This window comes from Lepidochelys kempii, chromosome 9 (genome assembly GCF_965140265.1).
Source record: "Lepidochelys kempii isolate rLepKem1 chromosome 9, rLepKem1.hap2, whole genome shotgun sequence".
In the NCBI taxonomy this organism is placed as follows: domain Eukaryota; kingdom Metazoa; phylum Chordata; order Testudines; family Cheloniidae; genus Lepidochelys; species Lepidochelys kempii.
Genome location: NC_133264.1, coordinates 97937961 through 97960443, shown reverse-complemented (window position 1 = coordinate 97960443; position 22483 = coordinate 97937961). Strand labels below are relative to the sequence as shown.

The following is a 22483-nucleotide window of genomic DNA, read 5'->3' as shown; positions in this document are numbered from 1 at the left end:
TCCAGAAGTGCTAGGGGTGTTTTGTGCCACACCCTTTGGAGTTGGGTACATGTTCTCCTGGCTGGGGAAGGCCAGCGGGGAGGTGCTGGCTTCTCTTTTGGTGGGTTTGCTCATGGCTTCCTCCTGGGATTGGGCTGTGTGCCCACTGGCTGTGGAGTACCTCTTGTACGACTCCGGTTAAGGAACCACCACTTGACACTGTCTGTTTTACCCATTACTGAGCTGCCTCACTCATGTCGTTTTTGGGGAAGGTCATTGAGAAGGTGGTGGTAGGTCACCACTGACAGTTTCCGAGTCATCCTGGTTATGTGGGTTCAGACTGCGGTTGGGGGTAGGCACCGCATTGGCTTCTGGGGTTGATGATCTCCTAGCACTGGATGAGAACAGGGAAGGCGTCACTGCTGATTCTGTGGGATTGGTCAGCCTCCTTTGAATCTGCTGACCATGAGGTTTTGTTGGGATGCTTGCAGTTCCTGGTAGGGCTGGGTAAGTTACTCTTGAGTGGTTCTGTTCAGCCCTTTCTGGGAGTGACCAAAAGGAAGTTTGGGGCAATTTTTCCTCCACTCTGGAAGTCCGTGCAGGGCACAGCAGAGCTTGGTTTTGTCCCTTCTCCCCCTGCTCAAGGCCATAGGGAGAGTCAGTCAGGACCCCTGGCTAGCAGTGAGCTCAACATACTGATGGAAGTCAGTGTTTCCATCACATCGAAACTGGCTGGGGCCGTGGAAGGAATCACCCAGCATTTGATGGCCTTGCAGAATGGACGAGGGTGGGCTGGCTGTGAGAACTGTGCTGCTCCCGTCACCTTTTGGGTGGAGTTCAAGGGGCCTATCTTATACATCCTAGACTGGTTTGGGGCCCAGTGACTGGAGGTACCCCACTGATGCAGCTGAGATTAGCAGAGATGCCCTAGCTGGAGCTTCTTCCATTCAAGTGAGGGGGAGCTGCTGGCAGAGCGATTCCCATGAGGGCTCCATGACCCTGAAAACCCTTCCCTCTTCCGGAACCCGGTCCCTTCACCTTCCAGGCATGCTGCAACGTTCATCTTTCACTGCAGCTGTAAAAGGGATGTGAGGGGAGGACTGAAAACTGAAGGGATGTTTCCCATGAGATCTTTGGCTGAAAGGTGTGTTTTCTCTTGTGGGCGAGAATAAATTGGCTTTTGTGGCATTGGCAATTTGAATAAAAACATCGCATCGAAACATTTTTTGTTTCAATTCTGTGAGTACATTTTGGGAGCCACCAAGCCCTGTGCAAACTCTCTCTTAAATGTTCACTGCCTGGAATGACAACCCTCAGGCACCTTTACTGCACCTGCCCTCTGCTGTCACAGATGATTCCAAATCAGGGGGCAGAATTCCAAAACCTAGCTGGAGGGAAGTGAAACGATTATGGGGCAGTATGCGATGGGAGGAGGCTGAATTTGTCCAGGAGTCCAAGTCATCGGTGTATCCTTCTTTGTTTATCAGTCACTTCACAGTACTGTGTATAGCGCAGTCAACATACATGGAGCTTTAAAGTAAAATGTTACTCTGAAATGTAGGCATGATGTCCTGCCACCTCTCTATATTTATTGCTGCTCAGTTGTCTCTCATGATGGTGACTAATAGTTCATCAATGCCTGGCTATCTCCTATTTAAGTGACTGTTTCTGTCTTGTCGAGTGACAGATGGACATGTGAGAAGCCTGAAGCTGCTCGGGCCTTTTCTGGCAGGATGATTCAGGTCAAGAAAATACTCTGGAAAACACAATGTTGAATCACTCTTTATTCAGGTACATGACACGATCCCTTCATCATGCTGCCTGCTCAACAGCCACCGTGCTGATAAAATGTTCACTTTGGGGGACTGTCTCTTTGTGTAACTCCTGTATTAGCTGAAAAAATAAAGAAATCGAGGACTAAACTACCAATGTTAAAAATGGTAGCGCAGCTCAAATCCTCATCCTCAGTCCTCATCCTGGCCAGCAGACTAGTGCCTAACGCTACAGGTTTCAACGCTTCCTGAATTCAGCAAGACAGGATCAATACACAGAAGGAGAAAGAAGTGCCTGGGGCTGGAGGTGAACTCAGAACTCCTGTACCGTGAATTCCGGCTCCTGATTGCTTTGGGACGTAAGAACCTGCGTCCACTGCCCTTCGAAATTCTGCTGGTACTTGATTCTCCTGGCAGAATTGATAGGGAACTCAGGTTGGGCTGGCTGCTCCACTTTCAGTGTAAACTCCGGTGTCTCCCTGGAGCTTAGCACAATGTGGCCTTCTGGGCTCGGTGACGATCTACATAACAATAACAGTACTGCTGTTACTACCAGACAGTGCCCGAATAGCAGTACATGAGGTGGGAAGGGGTCTCGGTGATCACTGGGGGCGAAACACTGCTCTGGAGTGAAGTGTGAAGTTGCCTAAGGCCATAGAATCATAGCCTTGAAAGAGACCTCAGGGATCATCTGCTCTAACCCCCTGCTAAGACACAGGATTGACTGTGTCTAAACCACCCAAGACAGGGGGCTCTCCAGCCTCCTTTTGGAAACCTCCAGTAAAGGAGCTTCCACAATCTCCCGAGGCGTCTGTTCCATTGTCCTGCTGTTCTTACAGTTTGGAAGTTTTTCCTGAGATTTAATCTGTATCTGCTATGCTGTCATTTGAACCCTTGTCCTGCCCTCTGTGGTAAGAGAGAACAACTTTTCTCCATCTTTTTTTATGGCAGCCTTTCAAGTATTTGAAAATCGCAATCATTTTCCCCCTCAACCTCCTCTTTTCCAGCTAACCATATCCAGTTCCTTCAGCCGTTGCTCATATGGCTTGCAGTCCATCCCTTTGATCATCTTTGTCAGTCGCCTCTGGCCCGTGTCTCCACATCCTTTTTATACGTTGGTGACCAAAATGAGACACAGCACTCCAGGTTAGGCCTGACCAGCACCGAATAGAGCACTACTGTCACCTCCCTGCAATTTGCATGCTCTGCCTCTGTGCAGGCAACCTAAAATTGCATTTGCTTTTTTTTGCAACAGCATCGCATTGCTGACCCATGTTGAGTGATCCCACACAACAGCTCCTTCTCAGCAGTGCTGCTGCCGAGCCGGTTCTCCCCCACTCTGTATTTGGTTTTTCTTCCCTCAGTGTAGCACCTGACATTTGTCTTTGTTGAATTTCATTTTGTTGTCTATTGCCCAGTTATGCTAGGACTACCAACCAGGAAACCAGCTGGGCCACCACCTCTGGAGTGAGGGAGCTGTGCTCCAGACCATGTTATCCTGTATTGTGCCACAGAAGAGGCGGCATATCCGGGGAGGGGGTCATGTGGGGTCACATATCCACCCCCCCCCCAAGATTTGGTGCTTGGCTTGTATTGAGCATGCTCCCCCCCTCCCCCCCATATCGGTAGGCATGGGTCGTCTCTGTGCCACATGGTGATAACTTGAAATTTATGGGCTTACTATTATACACTGTGTTGAAAACTACACTCCTGGGATGAAGAAAAGGAGTACTTGTGGCACCTTAGAGACTAACCAATTTATTTGAGCATGAGCTTTCGTGAGCTCACGAAAGCTCATGCTCAAATAAATTGGTTAGTCTCTAAGGTGCCACAAGTACTCCTTTTCTTTTTGCGAATACAGACTAACACGGCTGTTACTCTGACTCCTGGGATGAAATCCTATGGCCTGCTGAAGTGAATGGCAAAACTCCTATCGACTTCAGTGGGGCCAGGATTCCACCCATTCTGTTCTCCGAACCTCTGCCTGTCCCTTTCTCCCTATTTGTCCTCTTCTCCCTCTCCATTGTGTGTGTCTGGGTGCAAAATACACTCTCACACCCTCACAGTCTCTCTAGTATACCTACAGAACGCTTACATGTGTACGTAATGCTTGTCCCTTCCCATTCATGAATCTCTTCACTCCCATTGAAATGCAGCCATCTCTGGGGTGGAACGTGATAGCTGTTTAAACATTGCACAAGAATGTTACACAGCTCTTTAGGCCAGGAAATGAAGAATACCAAATCTGTTTGAAATTACAGAGGATATTTTAGGGAGGCTGTAATTACTCAAGCTGGAATGTGGCGAGAACCACCAGCACTCACATATCCTAGGGGGTGTGGTATGCCAGAGAGTTACTGAAACAGTAACAAGAATGGTTATCCATGTGAACACCACAGACCTTGCCAAAACGATCCGCTATGTATACTGTTTATATAAAAGGAGACTGTCTCAGTTAAAAATGCCAGTTCTGATTCCTGCGGCCTTGTGAACCACGATAACAGTTTGTTAGAGTTTGATACGTTGCGTGGGAGAATTTTCTTAGCCAGAGCATTTTAGTTTCTTCTGAACAATCTGCTGGATCAACAATAAGTGGATTGGCTGTTTTTGCCATTCTGGAAATTAATGTTTTCAAAAATGGTCGTTTCAAGGCATCTTACACAACTTTTAGATGTAAATGACAGTTGTGAAGGAGGCTGGTTATGATACTGTGTCTTTGCAGTGTGGAAGCTCCCGGGCAGAGGAGAGCTGACTGGTGTGACTATTATATGCATTGTTGTGGTACTTGGCCAACCTTCCTGTAGTTAAAATAGGTGACTTTCCAGATGTTTGCAGCACACCTAACATCAATACCGACACTGATCCTTAGAACTTTCTATTCCAATTGCTGTGCAAAGTGCAGGGGCCACAGAGATGGGCCTTGTTGAAAAGAATTGCAACATTAGCTCCCTGATACTCACAACTTCCTCTGAGTAGGTGAGAGCGGAAAGTTGAGCTCGAGAGGTTAACAGACTTTCCCACGGCCCCGCAGTCAGTCAGTGTCGTAAACAGGATTAGAATTCAGGAGTTCCTGGCTTCCAGCCCTGAGCTCAGACCACCAATGACCCTGTCTGTCTGCCATGCCTGGAAACAAACAGCTGTTCCTGTGGTGTTAGGGAAGCTGCTAACATAGCTTCCTGCCACTTCACACTGTAAACTAGTGGGTAATACTTGAGAAACGGGGCTTATTATAAAGACAGTAGAAGGCCAGCCTCAGCTGTGATTGTGAAAACTAATTGCATTAAGTTATGCAGGATTTTAAATACCAGAAGTAAATCTTCAGTGCATGTGAATTCCCCCTATTTGTGCCCTACTCACTGTTTAGGGGCCTTGGGTTCTGGCATGCCGAACTGTGTTTTTCCCCTTGACCTAGCAGAGCAGCTGATGGGGGTCTAAGAATGGCATTTTTAACTCATTCTGTTTTTTTAGCTGGACCCTAAATATTTTGCAGTCAGCCCTTTTTTTTTTTAAATAAAGAGCAGCTCAGAATTAGTATAACTGAGACAGCACTGTCCCAAACCATCTGGGTCTATACATGAGGTTAACATGTTGTAACAGTTGTAAGCTAGTTTTCAAGCCAAGGCCAAACTGTACTTTAGCAGAGAGGTCAAGTTCCTATGGTGCTTCTCTGCCTTTAAAACTAATTTGGATGCTGAACTAGTTGTGCAGGTATTTATATGTTGTTTATGGTACTTTCACCAGATCCTATTCTTCTCCCTTGGATCACCTAAAATGGTAAGAATTTTTGACTGGGATTAATCTGTGATCTCTGGGGAGGGGACAACTGCGGGTGGGTCTTTCTGTATTAATAGCCTCCCCTTAAATGTATGTTATCAAACGAGACACATTCTTATCAGCCGAGAAACTCTGAACTGAGTTGTCTAAGGGCCTGCCTGTGAATTTGTTCCCGTAATAATGGCTTACCACAGACATTCAGGTAAAATGGAAATAGCACAGACTATTTAATAAGTGCCAGTCTTGTGTTTAAAATACCTTTATATTGTGCAACTTGCTTTGATAGCAGGATATTGTATCATAGAAGCGATTCTTTATTTAGTACATTCTTAGTGGTTTGAACGATTGGCAAGCTGTAATTAATGATAACCATTTGGGATTGTAACAATAGAAGTTATTACACTGTGTAGCCAAAGATATTGTTGATTAAGCTCTTTTGAAATGGTTTTAAATAGTAAATGCTTTGTTATACAGTGCAGTGGGAAGCCTGTGGTTCGACTGTGATTTTAGTAAAGCTATCAAATGATCCTCAGATTTGGGACGGGAGGGTGGGGAATGGCTTGTGGATATTTACTATGGAATGTGCTGGCTTTGTCATTATCATTGGTAGTAGGGGAAATGTACAGTAGCGGAGAAAGGAGGGAGGTAGAAAATATAACCATAGATGGGTTGCTACACTTCAGGGGAAGGATTGTGGTTACTATGCATTTCTTCTCTGTGTTCGTGGTAGCCTCCTTGATCAAACAGAGAGACCGTCTGCATTAGCAAGAAAGAGTAGGGTTCTCTCTCCCATGTACATTGATGGGAGTTAAGCAAGCATGTTTAGTGTGTACCCCTTAGCATACACCTATTTCATGGCTTATGGTCTGATGTGAGGAGGTCACTGAAAATGCCCTACATAAACCGACTGTTTGGGATTTTGATGGATGTTAGACATTTTAATAATTCGGTCAATTTCCTCAAGTTAACTGATTTTTTTTAACAGTCCAATGCCTTGTTACCTCCATAGCCTAAAGATGACAACTGCTTTTACCGTTCTGACTCTCATCGCAAGTTGCTCTGCTCTGAGAATATGTTGTATTCTCAGTTTGTAGCCCAGGTCCTGCTGACACCAATCTGAACTGCACACATGGAACAAGTGGAGTTCACAGCCCTTGAGGGTTAATTTGATGAGAATAAAAGATCCTTTCAAAATTAGAGGGGAAAGGTATGGAATGTAGCCCTGTCCATGCCCAGATTCTCAGGTGTCTTTTGTGTAATATGTGTGCAATATTCCTACAGAACGGAGTATTGGTCCTTCTAATCTTTTTTCATTACAGTAAAAATTAATGTAGGTGGTGTCACTTGAAGCACCTCTGAGTTAATAGAGCCACACATTTCATTTAGATCTTAGCAAGACGTTCATATTTTGTTAACTAGCAACTTATTATTAAAACACACCCTCAATAGTGAATACGGCTCCAAGAATGCCAAGTGTTACCATACGGTAGGTTCTTCTTACTGGTCTTGTGGACAAGAGACACTGGTGTGGGACTCAAGAGATCTGGCTTCAGTTTTCTGCTCTGCCACAGATTCCCTGCGTGACTGTGAGCAAGCAGCTTAGACCCTAATCCTGTAAGTGCTTGTGCATCTCAGGAGCCCCATTAACTTCAGTGGGGCTTCTCACATGTCGAAAGTTAAGAGTTTGCAGGATTATGGCCTCAAATCACTCTGCCTCAGATCCCCATCTGTAAACCTGGGTTACTAGCACTTCCCTACCCCAGAGATGTTTCAGAGTAACAGCCGTGTTAGTCTGTATTCGCAAAAAGAAAAGGAGGACTTGTGGCACCTTAGAGACTGACCAATTTATTTGAGCATAAGCTTTCGTGAGCTACAGCTCACTTCATCGGATGCATACTGTGGAAAGTGTAGAAGATCTTTTTATACACACAAAGCATGAAAAAATACCTCCCCCCACCCCACTCTCCTGCTGGTAATAGCTTATCTAAAGTGATCAGTCTCCTTACAATGTGTATGATAATCAAGTTGGGCCATTTCTAGCACAAATCCCCCCCACCCACCCCCCCAGAAGTTCTTGTTAAACCCTGGATTTGTGCTGGAAATGGCCCACCTTGATTATCATACACATTGTAAGGAGAGTGGTCACTTTAGATAAGCTGTTACCAGCAGGAGAGTGGGTTTGTGTGTGTGTATGGGGTGTGTGTGAGAGAACCTGGATTTGTGCTGGAAATGGCCCAACTTGATTATCATACACATTGTAAGGAGAGTGATCACTTTAGATAAGCTATTACCAGCAGGAGAGTGGGGTGAGGGGAGGTATTTTTTCATACTTTGTGTGTATAAAAAGATCTTCTACACTTTCCAGAGTATGCATCCGATGAAGTGAGCTGTAGCTCACGAAAGCTTATGCTCAAATAAATTGGTTAGTCTCTAAGGTGCCACAAGTACTCCTTTTCTTTCTACCCCAGAGAGGTGCTGTGAGGGTCCATTGTTATACCTGTGAGGTGCTCAGATGCTGTGGTGATGGGGCTGCATAGATACTGCAAAATGCGTCAGGAACTTGCAGTAGCCCATGTCTTAATAAAAGCACCTCTCATATATCAACATAGTAGCTTGTATATTGTGCTGGGTGAGAGCACACACACTAAAGCTTTGCAATGGAAGAACGTTGCTCTTGGTTAATCTCCTTGCACAAATGAACCTTAACCTTTTCTCTCTCTTTCCGGTTTGCCAGGGGTACGCACCACCAGCCTGCAATCCCCTTTTACAAGAGGTGCTATTAACTTCATGCCTCATGACTGATGAAGGGAAGGGTCCTTCTTTTTAAGTGTAGTCATTTGGCACCTTTGCGGTTTAGAGCAGACCAGATGGCATTGCATGAAGGGATCCAGAGTACAGTGACTGAGATCCCACACCTGGGGCCAGATCCTCAGCTGCCATACCTCAGCCTCGCTCTATTGCGGTCACTGAAGCTGCACTGATTTACACTAGCATCAAAAGAAAACACCCTCCTCTACCTGAGAATACTGTTTGCAGTGTTGTTATAGCTGTGCTGGCCCCAGGATATTAGAGACACATGGCAAGTGAGGTAATAGCCTTTGTTGGACCAACTGCTGTTGGTGGAAGCTTTTGAGTTTCACAGAGCTCTTCTTCAGCCTCCTTTGAGTGCCTCAAGTTATAACAGGAGTTCAAGATATCCAGTGACACCTGTAATCCCCTTTTTGTTACGCTTCCAAGAGCTCAGTCTTCACTGGGAGCAGCAGCACCGATTTTCCTAAAGCAGCTCCAGAAATGAACTCCCTCTCGAGCTAGGGATTGAGTTCCCAGCAGCTCTGGTCGTGCTCCCTGGTGAGCTTGGCTACTGTTCCAAAGAGCTCTGTGAAGCTTGAAAGCTTGTCTCTTCCATCAACAGAAGCTGGCAGTAAAAGAACTGAGACTATGTCTGTAATGTATCAACGTACTAATAGAAGGTTAGTAGGTTAAGGTCTCGTCTTCCTTCCTAAGTGGCAAACAGGTTAATAAAGTTTAAGCACAGTTTCCCTATTCACTTTTACAGCCCAGCCTTTGAGTTCCTGTATAAAGCTTTATCGCATTTGTACATGCTCCCTGGAGACATTAACACACAGCCTATGCGAAGTGCTCTGCTTATCGGTTATGCTTAAGTTTCATTTGTTAAATATGTTCTGCAAATCATTGCTATGATGTGTTGCTTTATATAGCCCGACTGAATTCCAGGTAATCAAGCTGGAGGCCACAAAAGTCAGGAAAACGAGTTTTCTTACGTTTGGGGGGAGAGGGAGGGCCTCCCAGATGTGTTTAGAAATTAATGTTCACAGAGAGAAGTTGATTATTCAGTCCTGGATATTGTGTATTGCTCGCAGATAGAGCTGGATCAAGCGTGTCATTCTAAGCAGTGTTTATTTGCATGAATGAAATCGTCCTTGCATCCAATTTCAAGCGACGTTGTAAGTAGTGCTTTTTGGCTTTGTGTCCTTTGGAGAGAACATATTAAGAAATATAGAGTTGTTTACCAGATTGTAGAATTATTACTGACCATAAAGCCAAACAGAAAGCTCACCCTGGAAGTTGAGGCATGCTTAGCACAGTGCCTAAGCCCTGGTCTACACTAGGACTTTAGGTCGAATTTAGCAGCGTTAAATCGATGTAAACCTGCACCCGTCCACACGATGAAGCCCTTTATTTCGACTTAAAGGGCTCTTAAAATCGATTTCCTTACTCCACCCCTGACAAGTGGATTAGCGCTTAAATCGGCCTTGCTGGATCGAATTTGGGGTACTGTGGACACAATTCGACGGTATTGGCCTCTGGGAGCTATCCCAGAGTGCTCCATTGTGACTGCTCTGGACAGCACTCTCAACTCAGATGCACGATTGTTTGCCATTGCTCTGATGCAGGGAGGGGCGACTGACGACACGGCTTACAGGGTTGGCTTACAGGGAGCTAAAATCAACAAAGGGGGTGGCTTTACATCAAGGAGTATTTCAGGCAGGACTTCACGGAGGGTTCCGATAAGAAATGGTGCACCTAAGTTATTGTTCTTATTGGAACAAGGAGGTTAGTCTGGCCTCTGATTGATACATGGCTAGATTTACCTTGCTGCACCTTCTCTGTGAGTGACTGCAGTGTGACCTAGAGGAATGAATCCCCTAGACAGGGGGCGGGGGGCGGAGTTTTCAAATGAGTACAAAACAAATCTGGTCTATTTCTTGTTTTGATCCACTCCATCTATCTTTTACATCTTTGGCTGGCAGCAGACGGTGCAGAAGGACTGCATGCCATCCACATCTCATGGCTGCTCGGCAGAAGATGGTACAATAACAGCTAGCCATCCTCATCTCTTGCCTGCCTGGCAGAAGATGATGCAATAGGACTGCTAGCAATCCATATCACCTGCCTGCTCACCATAAGATGGTTCAATAGGACTGACTGCAGGAATAAAGAGAATGACCTGGTCAAGTCACTCCAAATTTAGTCCCTGCGCCCATGTCTGCCCAGGCACTCCTGATCGACCTCACACAGGCGACCAGGAGCACCTCGGACGTGACGATGACGGCTACCAGTCCTATTGCACCGTCTGCTGCCACAAGGCAATGGGTTGCTGCTGCTGTGTAGCAATGCAGTACCGCGTCTGCCAGCACCCAGGAGACATACGGTGACAGTGAGCTGAGCGGGCTCCATGCTTGCCGTGGTATGGTGTCTGCACTGGTAACTCAAGAAAAAAGGCACAAAACGATTGTCTGCCCTTGCTTTCACGGAGGGAGGGAGGGAAGGAGGGGCCTGACGATATGTACCCAGAACCACCTGCGACAATGTTTTAGCCCCATCAGGCCTTGGGATCTCAACCCAGAAGTCCAATGGGCAGCGGAGACTGCGGGAACTGTAGGATAGCTACCCACAGTGCAATGCTCCGGAAGTCGACTTTAGCCTCGGTACTGTGGAAGCGCTCCGCCGAGTTAATGCACTTAATGCACTTAGAGCATTTTCTGTGGGGACACACACACTCGAATATATAAAACCGATTTCTAAAAAACCGACTTCTATAAATTCGACCTTATTTCGTAGTGTAGACATACCCTAAGACATTCTAGAGGGTGAAAAGGATTGGTGTGTGTGAACTGAGGGATGACTTTGGAAAAGGAGCAGAAGCTCTTTTTGCATAATCAGCTAATTGACACCTTTTTGGTCAGATAGATTTACAGCTGAATTGTAACTTGTTTTCACATAAGTTTGCTGACATGGGATAAGGTCATTGGTGTGGCCTGCTGCCCTGCAGCAGTAGCCCAGCTCACCAGGGAGTGAGGTCAAGGCATTGCATTGCCATAGCTGCTGGGAACTCAATCCCTTGTTTAAGATGGAGTTCGTTTCTGGAGCTGCTTTAGGAAAATCGGTGCTGCTGCTCCCAGTGAAGTCTGAGCTCTTGGAAGAGTAACAAAAAGAGGATTACAAGTGTCATGGGATATCTTGGACTCTTGTTATTACTTGAGGCTCTCAAGGGAGTTCGAGGAGTTGGCACGTAATGCAGTAAATCCTCCTCTGGCAGTTCACACGCCCAACACCTACACTTAGCTTATCCTGCGCCTCATGGAGATCAGCCCAGGCGGGAAAGTCATTCCAGTCTGGTTGTTGCTTGTGCCTGTTTCTTCAGAGTTTCCCAATCAGTATTTCCTTCCCTCAGTGACTGGTTTATATGTAAAGCTGAAGGAAAATATGGATCCCAGTATATTCTGATGATGCATGTGTGATACTTTTGAAGTTAAACAATGCTGCTCAAACTCCCTTCATCTAGACACCATGGTCAGGGAAAAATTAGCTTGTAGAACAGTTACATCCAAAGAAGACACGTTCAGGGTTATTTCAAGCTCGAACACATGCACCACACTGTCTTGCTCTTGAAGGACGTGCTGCACCTGTAACATTACTGTATCCCTTGGTTAGTGCTTGCTTTGACGTGGGGAGAGCTGCTTTGCATTGCTGTAGAATGCAGGTTGCCCTGGCATTGGTCCATACTGTACACTGGAGAGCTGCTGAGCAACTTGTGTAATGCAACTGTGTAAAGCTGCACGCTGAAATAAAGCCAGGTGAAGGAAGACAGAGCCCAGGAGAGAGGGGGAATCCTGATATTTCCATATATCCATGTTGGGTTTGCGATCGATGACATGGGATTACTTTCCAGGCAACAGGGCCATGTCAGGGTTGAAATACCTGGAAGTTTGGGCAAGTTCAGTGGTAGGGATTGTAATAGGGGCAAGTGACCAAGGGGCTGCAAATCTCTCTTCTCCAGAATAATGAACTGCTGCGGCTGCTGCCGAGTCTCCAGTTGAGTAAGGGGCGGGGTAGAGGTGGGGTGTCAGGTCATCCATGCTGTGGCACTGTGCCTCCTCCCTGAGCCCACCAGCTCCGTGACAGCCTTGGAGCTATGCTGTTGGGGACTCCCTTGGCCCACACTGGCCCCTAGGGAGCTGGGGACTCCATGGAAAAGGTCATACGGCCTCGGGATTGGCCCAGTTCCACACAGAGAGGGGGGATGGCTGGCTCCATGGCAGCACCCCCTCTCCTGCTGAACCCTGCCGTCGCCTTCCCTTCGCAGGAATAGCAGGTGGACAGTGTATTTTCCCCTCTGGGCCCCTCTAGCTTTCACTCCCTCCCCTTGGAGTGTACTTGGCCTCCACGGAGAGGTCTGTGAGGGGTTTGGGAGGGGAAGGGATGGCTCTGCAGAAGTGGCTGGGCTTCTGTGTGTGCACAGGGGATGTGCTCCATATGCAGACTGGGAATGCTCCAGGCCATAATTAGTCCCTCTATTTACAAAAAATTGAACCCTCTGGTAGCTAGAATCTGGCAGGAGTTGTGTGCTGGCTCCTTTGCTTTTGGTGCTGTGTTTATCTTTTGCAGACACTAAAGCCGGGACGGTGGCATTGTTGTCTGTTGTTTGCACGTGATGCATTCAGGTGCAGCGACGCGGTTGCAAGGAAGGGCCATAGGTTTGTAGTGATGTCGTCTTGCTCAAGGGGATCATAAAACTAAGATGAAGAAATGTTCCAATGCTGCCTGCCCTGGACTACGCTTAATTCAATTTCTTTAAAATAAATCCTGTTCGGCTGACAAAGCTGTACATATTTGGCCATGGTCCACATGGTTCCCATATTTCTCATCAGTTTGCATGTTTCAGAAATGATACACATGTGGCTCTTGGCTCAGTTCCAGGATGTGCATGGGCTCGAAGCTGCATTGTCAACAAGAAAGCGTTGTCCCTCTGACCTTGGCAAGGCAGTGTTTCCAGACAGGAAAACTGGCCTGGGTCCCAAAAGAAATCTGTTCGCCCAGCTGCTTGGGCTTTATTTTATTAAAATGGAAAGAGAACAGAGACAGTGGACGCTGTCTTCTAGTCTCTGCCATTGACTCACTGTGCCACGCCCATCTCTCGCTGGGCGCCCGCTCACCTCCCCTCTCGAACACAGGAGGGGCTGTCTGATGGGAATACGCGGAGCGCGCGTCTGGGTCATGTGTGTTCTAGATTGGTCAGTGGGGTTGCACAGGTGTGACTGGGAGCAGTATGTTACCCAAAGCTGGAGGAGCCCAGAAACCAAACAGGAGACAAAAAGGAGGTTTTCTTCCTCTTGAAAACCGAGGCAGCACCAATGGGTGCAAGTCCCCACTCCTTTCCCCTTCCATGTTAATAACATCAGAAGAAACTGAATCCAGCGTGACCCGATGGTCATCTACACAAACGTCCGGCTCATGGCAAGTCACTGAGCCCAAGCAGGGAGCATCAGGTGAGGATGGAAGGAAACAGCAGGAAGGAAACAGCAGGTTCACCTCCACAGAGCCCCTCCGGAGCTTGGCAGCCAATGAGCGTTCCTTTCAACTCTGCTTTGTCTCCTTTGGTGAGGAAAGTAATTTTTGCTGCCAACTGGTTTGTAGTTAATGAGACACAACAGAGGGGGGAGGGGTAGCTCAGTGGTTTGAGCATTGGCCTGCTAAACCCAGGGTTGTGAGTTCAATCCTTGTAGGGAGCCATTTAGGGATCTGGGGCAAAAATTGGGGATTGGTCCTGCTTTGAGCAGGGGGTTGGACTAGATGGCCTCCTGAGGTCCCTTCCAACCCTGATCTTCTATGATTCTATGAAACCAACCTGCTGGTGTTAACTTGATGTTGATGAATCATAGAATCATAGAATATCAGGGTTGGAAGGGACCCCTGAAGGTCATCTAGTCCAATCCCCTGCTCGAAGCAGGACCAATTCCCAGTTAAATCATCCCAGCCAGGGCTTTGTCAAGCCTGACCTTAAAAACCTCTAAGGAAGGAGATTCTACCACCTCCCTAGGTAACGTATTCCAGTGTTTCACCACCCTCTTAGTGAAAAAGTTTTTCCTAATATCCAATCTAAACCTCCCCCACTGCAACTTGAGACCATTACTCCTCGTTCTGTCATCTGCTACCATTGAGAACAGTCTAGAGCCATCCTCTTTGGAACCCCCTTTCAGGTAGTTGAAAGCAGCTATCAAATCCCCCCTCATTCTTCTCTTCTGCAGGCTAAACAATCCCAGCTCCCTCAGCCTCTCCTCATAAGTCATGTGTTCTAGACCCCTAATCATTTTTGTTGCCCTTCGCTGGACTCTCTCCAATTTATCCACATCCTTCTTGTAGTGTGGGGCCCAAAACTGGACACAGTACTCCAGATGAGGCCTCACCAATGTCGAATAGAGGGGAACGATCACGTCCCTCGATCTGCTCGCTATGCCCCTACTTATACATCCCAAAATGCCATTGGCCTTCTTGGCAACAAGGGCACACTGCTGACTCATATCCAGCTTCTCGTCCACTGTCACCCCTAGGTCCTTTTCCGTAGAACTGCTGCCTAGCTATTCGGTCCCTAGTCTGTAGCGGTGTATTGGATTCTTCCGTCCTAGGCTAGGCTAGGGCCTGCTCCTGCTCCCACTGAAACCAAAGGCAATGCCCCTATTGACCTCAGTAGACCAGGATTCAGGCCCTTAGCTTGTAATTTCTGATAGTGCTGTTAGTGGAAACTTACCAGTCGCTTGGGACTGGCGAGTGGCTAAAGAGAAAGGAGCAGAAAACAAGTCCTCTAGCTGTCGAAGCACTGTCGTCTGCTGCCATCAGAGCACTTCAGAAATAAATAGCCAGGGTCAAAGGGACTCCTGCTGCCTGATGGCCATGGAAACTCAACCGCCTTGAAGGCTTGCACCAATCTGAGAAGTTTGCCTACCTCTTCTGCACCTACCTAGCCCTGTGGGCCCAATCTGTAACCCAGAATAGGAGCAAAGAAGCCATAAGGGAAGCCGAGTCTGTCCCAGTTCCTGCACATGGCATTGAATTTCATGAGACAAAGGGTTAAGGCAGGCTGTGCAACCAAAAACATCAATCAAAAGCCCAATCGCTGTTTTTCAAAGAGTAACTCAGGCTAGGAAGGTCTGACGCTTCACTGCGGTAATAGAAGGCTGCAGAGCTCACCACAGTAATAGCAGCCAATGCATTTGCCTGGCACTGTTGCCATTTCTTTGAATTTATGCACATTATGTAACCCTATCCCACTGGAATTGGTTCAGTAGATGAGCTGTGGCAGAATTGGCACTGGGAACGCGAATGTAAACTTCTAGTATCGGGTGCCTTTTTCTTCAAAGAGGTAATTTCAGAGTATGGTAAATTAGCAGGATCAAAGCTTGAATCTCTTGAGGGTTACTAGGGTGCCCATCACCATCGTTTGTAAGGGCTTCCTGGGCAAAGTAGAGCTGCATAGTGGGGTCCCTAAGGGTCTGTCTACACTGCATATGGGAGCCAGCCTCCCAGCCCAGGTTCAGGGACGTGTGCTAGCAGAGGTCATGCTAGTGTGCTGTAGATGTTGCCTTGACATTGTGGCTTGGGCTGAGCTCGGGCTGTCAAGCCCCCCACCCAGACCTGAGAGCCCAAGCTCCACCCCAGCCGTAGCATCTGCTGAGTGATTTTTAGTGTGCGAGGGTGAGTCCTGCTAGCACCAGTCTGAGGACCCGGCCTGGGAGGCTTGCTCCTAGCTGCGGTGTAGACATTCTCTAATGGACTTCATGGAGTCTCTCTTCCCTGGTAAGAACTTAGGAACACCCAGGCTGGATCAGACCTGGGGGCCATCTAATCCAGTCTCCTGTCTCCAGCAGGGCCCAAGTGCTCAGAGGAAGGTGCCAGACACTCTGCCTCCCAGGTTAGGGCTCAGTTTAGGTCTTTAATTTAGGCTCTGACCAGGGCATATTTACAAGGAGGTGCCACTTGGAATATACATCCATCATTTCCCTTTTCCCTCTGCTGTCTTTCTGAGGGATGGTGGGAGAACTTTCTCAAAGAAGGGGATTTCGCCACATGCCCTAAACCTGCTCAGATTCTGAATCAGTCCAACTTCCTCTGTCCTCCCACCACCAAGAACACTGTGTCTGGCCCACACGTGTCTCCTGGGACCTTTGAAAGAGGCACTGTCCCCGTGGGCATGGATGGCGCTGCAATGACGGATGTCCTGCCTGTGATGCCTGAGAAAGTGCTTTGACCTGACAACCCAAGCAGAATGGGAACCACCACCAGAGGGGTTGCAGCACAAGTGTAATATGCTCCTGGTGGCTTTTCCCATGGAGGAGGCAAGCAGCCACATTTTACACTAGCTGGAGCCTGGGCGTTGCATCCACATCCAGCTCCCAGGTGGCGTGAGCCCTGGACGTGATGAACATGTGCCCCGCAGTGGCCAGGTTCTTGCCTGGCAGGAAGGGGCAGTTTCCAAGGAAGCTGGAGATGGAAGACCATTTGTGCACCGTATACATTACCTCGCCTTCACGGTTTAGGGTTCAGTCCTGCAGATGCTGAGCACCGTAGCCCTGATCCAGCAGAGCCCTTGCCTTAACCTCGGGTGTAGCATGTGCCAGAACGCTTTGCTGAATCGGGGCCAGAGTGAGCAGCACGCTGCAGGATCAAGTCCCCAGCCAAGAACTGAGCAGGCCCCCAAGGTTTTGCACCACAAGGGCAATGAGTGGCAGCTGCCTTTGTTGGAAGTGGGGGAGAAAATGATGCAGCGTCCCAGCTCGTTCCTTGAAGTGTTCCCTCTTGCAGCTAGATCACAGGGGGCTTGTTTGGGTTTCATTTGAGCCGCATGCTCTTCACCCAGAGGCTGGGCTCTGGCAGGCATCACGACATCCTTGTGATGGTCGGTGGCAACTGTGGAAGGGTGAGATAGAGCTGGGTGTAGCTGGCACATTGTTGGCAGTGGAGCCCAGGCAGCTGTCTGTCTGTGTGGACTGGTGGATAGTAGCGTGGGAATAAGACAGTCCCTTGAGACTCAGCAGAAGGCGCCTTTCTTTGGGGGAAAAGCACAGAAACCCATTGCCCTTTGCTGGGCTGTGTTACAGAGGGATGATGCTCCCTCTTCTGCCCCAGTGAGGGTGTTGATCTCTATACTATATAGAGGTCCGAACTGAGGTCAGGGCCCCATTGTCCTAGGTACCGTATAAACAAATAGCAAGTCCCTACCCCAAAGAGCTTCCGGTCTATACAGACAAATGACGGGAGGGGACACAGGCACAGAGAGGTGAATTGACTTGCTTGATATCACACAGCAAATCATTGTCAGAGCCAGGCACAGAACACAGGTCTCCTGAGCACCAGCCCGGTGCCCTGTCCATTGGTCCATGCCAGAAGTACCACGGCTGTGTGGAACTCTGCAGCAAGCTCAAGCAGTGTGAGCAGCCCATGCCTCCATCCATTGCCCAGAGAAGGGCGTTGCTTAGTACCGCTAGGGCTGGCCCCAGGCCGTGCATGTTCGCAAGCATCCCTGTTCCATGGGGGAGCGAGGCTGCCGCAGTGGCTGTACCTGGGAGTGGCAGGTTAGAGACAGGTGTTTTGCGGAGAGGTTCTTTGCCCCCGTGGCTGCTGCTCTTTGAGAAGAGGCGGGCTGCTGGAGTTTGGAAGGTTTGTTTCTCTGACAGAGGCGCTGACAGCTGTTCTTCACTAGCTGTCATCACCCACAAGGGGCACGGCTCTGTTTGGCCGGTGATGGCTAGAACGTCCCTTGTGCACTTGCTCAGGTACTGGTACGGCCCCCACTTCCATACTGTGTAAGCACTTCACAACCTCTGGTCTGTTTGTCCTGTGAGGTGGGGCAGTGCTATCCGTCCCGTGGTACAGATGGGGAACCAAAGCACAGCGAGACGGGAACTTCCCCGAGGGCAAGCAGGGAAGCTGTGGTTGAGCTGGGCATTGCACCAGAGTCCCAGGCTAGTGACCTAGCCCCTGGGCCACCCTTACCCCCAAAGGGCTTCTGGAGCCCCATCCCGAGTAATGTGGCTGAACTCTGCGGCGGGGGGGTTAGTGCCAAGTGCTTGGGTGCAGTGTTTTTTTCTCTCTCTCTGCGTATTTCCCCCCTGTGACATGCTCTTCATGGCCCCTGGAAAGCCAGCATGTGGGGAGCTGAAGAGGCAGAGAGAACAGACTTCAGTCAACAGCAAAAACAGGAAGCAAGTACCATTTACCATGTTGAATCTAATTCTGTTTCCCTGCTGTCCCCTGCTTTAGGGCTATCAAGAGCCAATAATTGAATTTCCTCTTGGCGTTTTCTGTTGACAGGACTCAGCCTCATCTCTCTGTCCAGCTATTGCCAAGAAGGAAAATTCTTGTTTACTTTCATTACAGTAAACTGAAAAAATGAGCTGAGTATAACTGAGGGAAGCAGTCTGTCAGGATAAATTAGCAAAGACTGTTTTACATCCCCACGGCCAGAAGACCAATTGTTTTGGGAGGAATTTTCACATACACCCCTGCTGACCCTGGACACATGACTACAGGGAATTGTGGCTCAGTGCAGATGCTTATATGCCATGGTGACAGGAACCTTCCCTGGCTCCTATCTGTGGATAAGTATAGGGAACGGGAACAGAAGTTGTCCTTGGGGTACCGAGCAGGGACCCTGCCAGGCAGGGTTGGATGTCCATGGCGGGTGATCCCTGACTTCCAGCCAAGGTGTAGCTCAGCTGGCAAACGTTACTTCCGGTGGAAAAGTCTACAGAGTTATGAGAGCATCACATCTGCCTCCTGAAAGGCTGGGGCCAGGTTCAAAATGTAAGCTAGCAGCCAGATTTCTATTGCTGAACCCCTGAAAAGACAGAGAGGAAGCAGTCACATGTTAGCAGAGCCATGTTGGCAGGAAGTTTCCTTTAGTTTAGGGCAATTTCTCTCTCATTTTTTTCTTCATGTTAAACCTAAGACCAATGCAGGGTGCAGTTGGAAACATACTCAGGTACCCAGCACAGAAGTCCCTGACAGCACAGATGCAGGCCGTAATCATATGAAAGCGTCAAATTCTCTGTTTTGCTTGGATTTTGATTAGCTAGAGGGAGGTCCCTCTATGTCACCTTCCATCCAAGGGTGCTTTGCAACCAGGAATTAATTCAGCCGGTAAGGTGATTAAGTCTAATTACCCCATCTTGAGATGAAACTATACTTGCTCATGTGAAAAAAAAAAATCTACTCGCCCTCCTTTTATCATGATGATAAGGGAAAAACTGATGTTGGACTCATCAAAGAATTGCTTTCCCTGAGAAATGGCATGCGGAGACTTTTGCCAGTCTGTATTAGTCTCATTTTACAGATGGACAAACTGAGGTGTAGCAACACAAAGGTTTCCATTTGTGTCTGGACTCAGGCCTGGCTGCTGTCCCCATTTGTGGGCCCAAGTTTTGTGCTCTTGTATTATTGATGCAAGTGCAAATATTGATGCTGTCTCTGCATTGCAATTACAGGATTTCCAGCCTCTGTACATGCACCCCTTGCTCAAGTCCTCATTGAAATAATGACAGAGCCAGGAGTTAACTCAGCTCTCCTCACGCCCGCTCCTGTGTCTTAATGCCAGGCCATCCTACCTCTCACACATCCCATCCAACTCTTGGAGGGTGATCTAAAATGTAGGAGGGGGCTGATCCAAGTGCTCACTTTTCATTGTTAAATTGTGAAGAACTCCTTTAATTCTTAAATTACCAGGTACAATCTGTAGGACTCAATATGTGTAAATTCAGGTTACCGTGACTGACGTACTCTTGTGTGCAAGGACTGCTGGGCAGGCAAAGCTGGCGCTGACCTTTCTTTTATTGGCTTAAACTTAGTCCAGCCCCTGCCCCCCCCCAGCTCAAATATAAATCTGAAGTTTAAACACAGTTTGGGGATTCTGCTGCCACTGACAAAAATTCAGATTTTGGAGCAGATGCAAACACTGGCAGATTAGCCACAGGGTGGTGCACAGGGGCCCTGGCCAGCTGGGGTGGGGGGAGGCCTGGTTTCTGCTGCCGGGCCGGTGCGGGCCGGGGAAGCCCCCTGACCCCGTCCCTGGCAGAAGCCGGGGGATAGGGGAAGCCCCCACAGAGCACCCCCTTGACCCCGGTGCCCTGCAAATGTGCGGGGGTTGCAGGGGCAGCCCCAGCACCCGGACCCCTGCTGTGGCCTAGGACTGGAGGAGCTCTCACTCCCTGCTGCAGCCTGGGGCTGTGATGCAGGGACAGAGCGTTTCCAGTCGTGGGGGCCGCAGTGGGTGGGCGGAGTGTAGAAAGGCGCAAACGGGTTGTGGGGTGGGCAGAATGGGGGAGAACCCTGCATAGAACAGGGACCAGGCCCCGGTGAAGGGGCAGAAAAGGGTGGAGCTGTGGGTGGGGGCCACAGGTGGCAGGGGCGGAACGGGAGGGGGGGGAACCGCAGGTGGAAGGAGCCCCCACTTGCTCTGGCCCAGTGCCCCAGGAAATCTTAATCTGCCCCATGTGCAAGCCCATCATTAACAATACGGGGGGGGGGTCAGTAGCTCCTTGACACAGTAGAGCACACTGGCCTGCTTGTGAGGGTATCACACATCTCAGAGGCATGGTATGAGATGCCCTCTGGTGGCAACAGAGGGTAAGTGTGCCAATGTGCCCTCAAGAACACTGTAACTGGGATAGGACTAAAGATTGCCCTGAGGTGAGGTGAGGTGCGTGTGTGTCAAAGAGACAGATGTTCCTGGGGCTCAAGACCTTACCATGACTGCATAAAGACACGGGCCCACCCCTACACAATTTTAAAACCTGCCACCGCCAGGGAGGCCGCTGGTGTCATGGCTGTGGCCCAAAGGGCCAGGCAAGGGAAAGGCAGTGAAGAGCTAGCGGCATCTCGGCGTATGCAACGGCCTGCATCTGTGAAGGGGGCGCGGGCAGCCTTGGCAGCAATCACTGCTGTTAGAAACCCTGTTTAGAACACAACCAACATTTTCTTTTTCCATACGACGTCTGTGGCTGCACGGAAGCGTTTGCTCGTGATGATGGGTGCGTAAGAAATATTTGGGTGTGGTTTAAGTAACTGTTGAGTATAAGGCACTAGGCGCCGTGCAATCCTGACGGCCCACTGCCTGTCAAACGCTGAGGAGGGCAGTTGTGGGAAGAGGCTATGAGCCAGGCACGAGGACCTGCCATGCTTGCCATGAGCCAGCTGCTTGGCGATGCCCAACCATGAACCACTGCTGATGGACGACGCTCCCAAGGTATGGGTAGACCTGGCTCTTTTGTGCTGTCTAGGTCAGCGTTCCCTCAGGGCAGCTGGCCCCCGACCTGTACAGCTCTGCCCCACCTGCCCTTGAAGAGCTTTGCCTGTGGTGAAGTTTCACACTTAGCCCTGCTGGCATGCGTGCTCCCGGCACCGCCAGCCCTGCTCTCACACGATGGGTGGTCGCGTAGCGGTGGGCAGCCACAGGCCAGCGCTGTGGCAGAGCGCGCCTTGGAACGGCTCTTTGAGTGCAGTTCACCCTCCTGTCCCCCTGCAGGGCCCAGCAGTTACACCGTGGGCACCATGTCGGAGCGCTTTGATTGTCACTACTGCCGCGACCCGCTGCACGGGAAGAAGTACGTGCAGAAGGAGGGCCGCCACTGCTGCGTGAAGTGCTTTGAAAAATTCTGTGCCAACACCTGCATCGAGTGCAAGAAGCCCATTGGCGCCGACTCCAAGGTACAGTGGGCTGCTGCCCACAGCATCCCTATGGCAGTACGGTCTCAAAGTAGTGGCCAGTGGCTTCCCACTGGATTGTGGTATGAGGCGGTCACTGTCCTGGGGACAGCTGGTAGGCAGTTTGATTGCCCCCCCTTTGACTTCTTTTCACTCTTTCTGACCTGTTAAAATAAAGTGGGGGAGGGCGGTTGGCAGCCCAGGCTTGGAAGGGGGTCAGTGCTAATGGCAGGAGGAACGGGGCTGGCGGTGCAGACATCGCGGTGTGACGCAGGAACGCCGTCAGAGGGTTAGTACCAGAGTGATGGAAGGCACTTGGAGAACAATACCTGGGAGGCTGTTTCCAGCACAAGGGGTGATTTGAAATGACGGGACCAGCCTGGGAGTGGGCAAAGGGCACAGCATGGGGAGGAGGGAGGCGAGTTGGTGGAGCAGGCTTGTTACATCCTTTTGGACAGAGT

The 22483-nt window shown here is 49.2% G+C and overlaps 1 protein-coding gene across 4 annotated transcripts in view; it reads left to right on the top strand.

The window, feature by feature from the left end:
- Positions 1-22483, top strand: part of FHL1 (four and a half LIM domains 1) — an 87183-nt gene that overhangs the window by 57311 nt on the left and 7389 nt on the right. For 2 of the 4 annotated variants that reach the window (XM_073358469.1, XM_073358466.1), the window contains exon 2: positions 21844-22025. In XM_073358469.1, the coding sequence (XP_073214570.1) occupies positions 21870-22025 (156 nt within the window). In that variant the 5' untranslated portion in view covers positions 21844-21869. Of the gene's footprint in view, positions 1-5454; positions 5526-20866; positions 21565-21843; positions 22026-22483 lie in introns of those variants that run through there. The other 2 variants (XM_073358468.1, XM_073358467.1) reach the window with 2 other exon arrangements.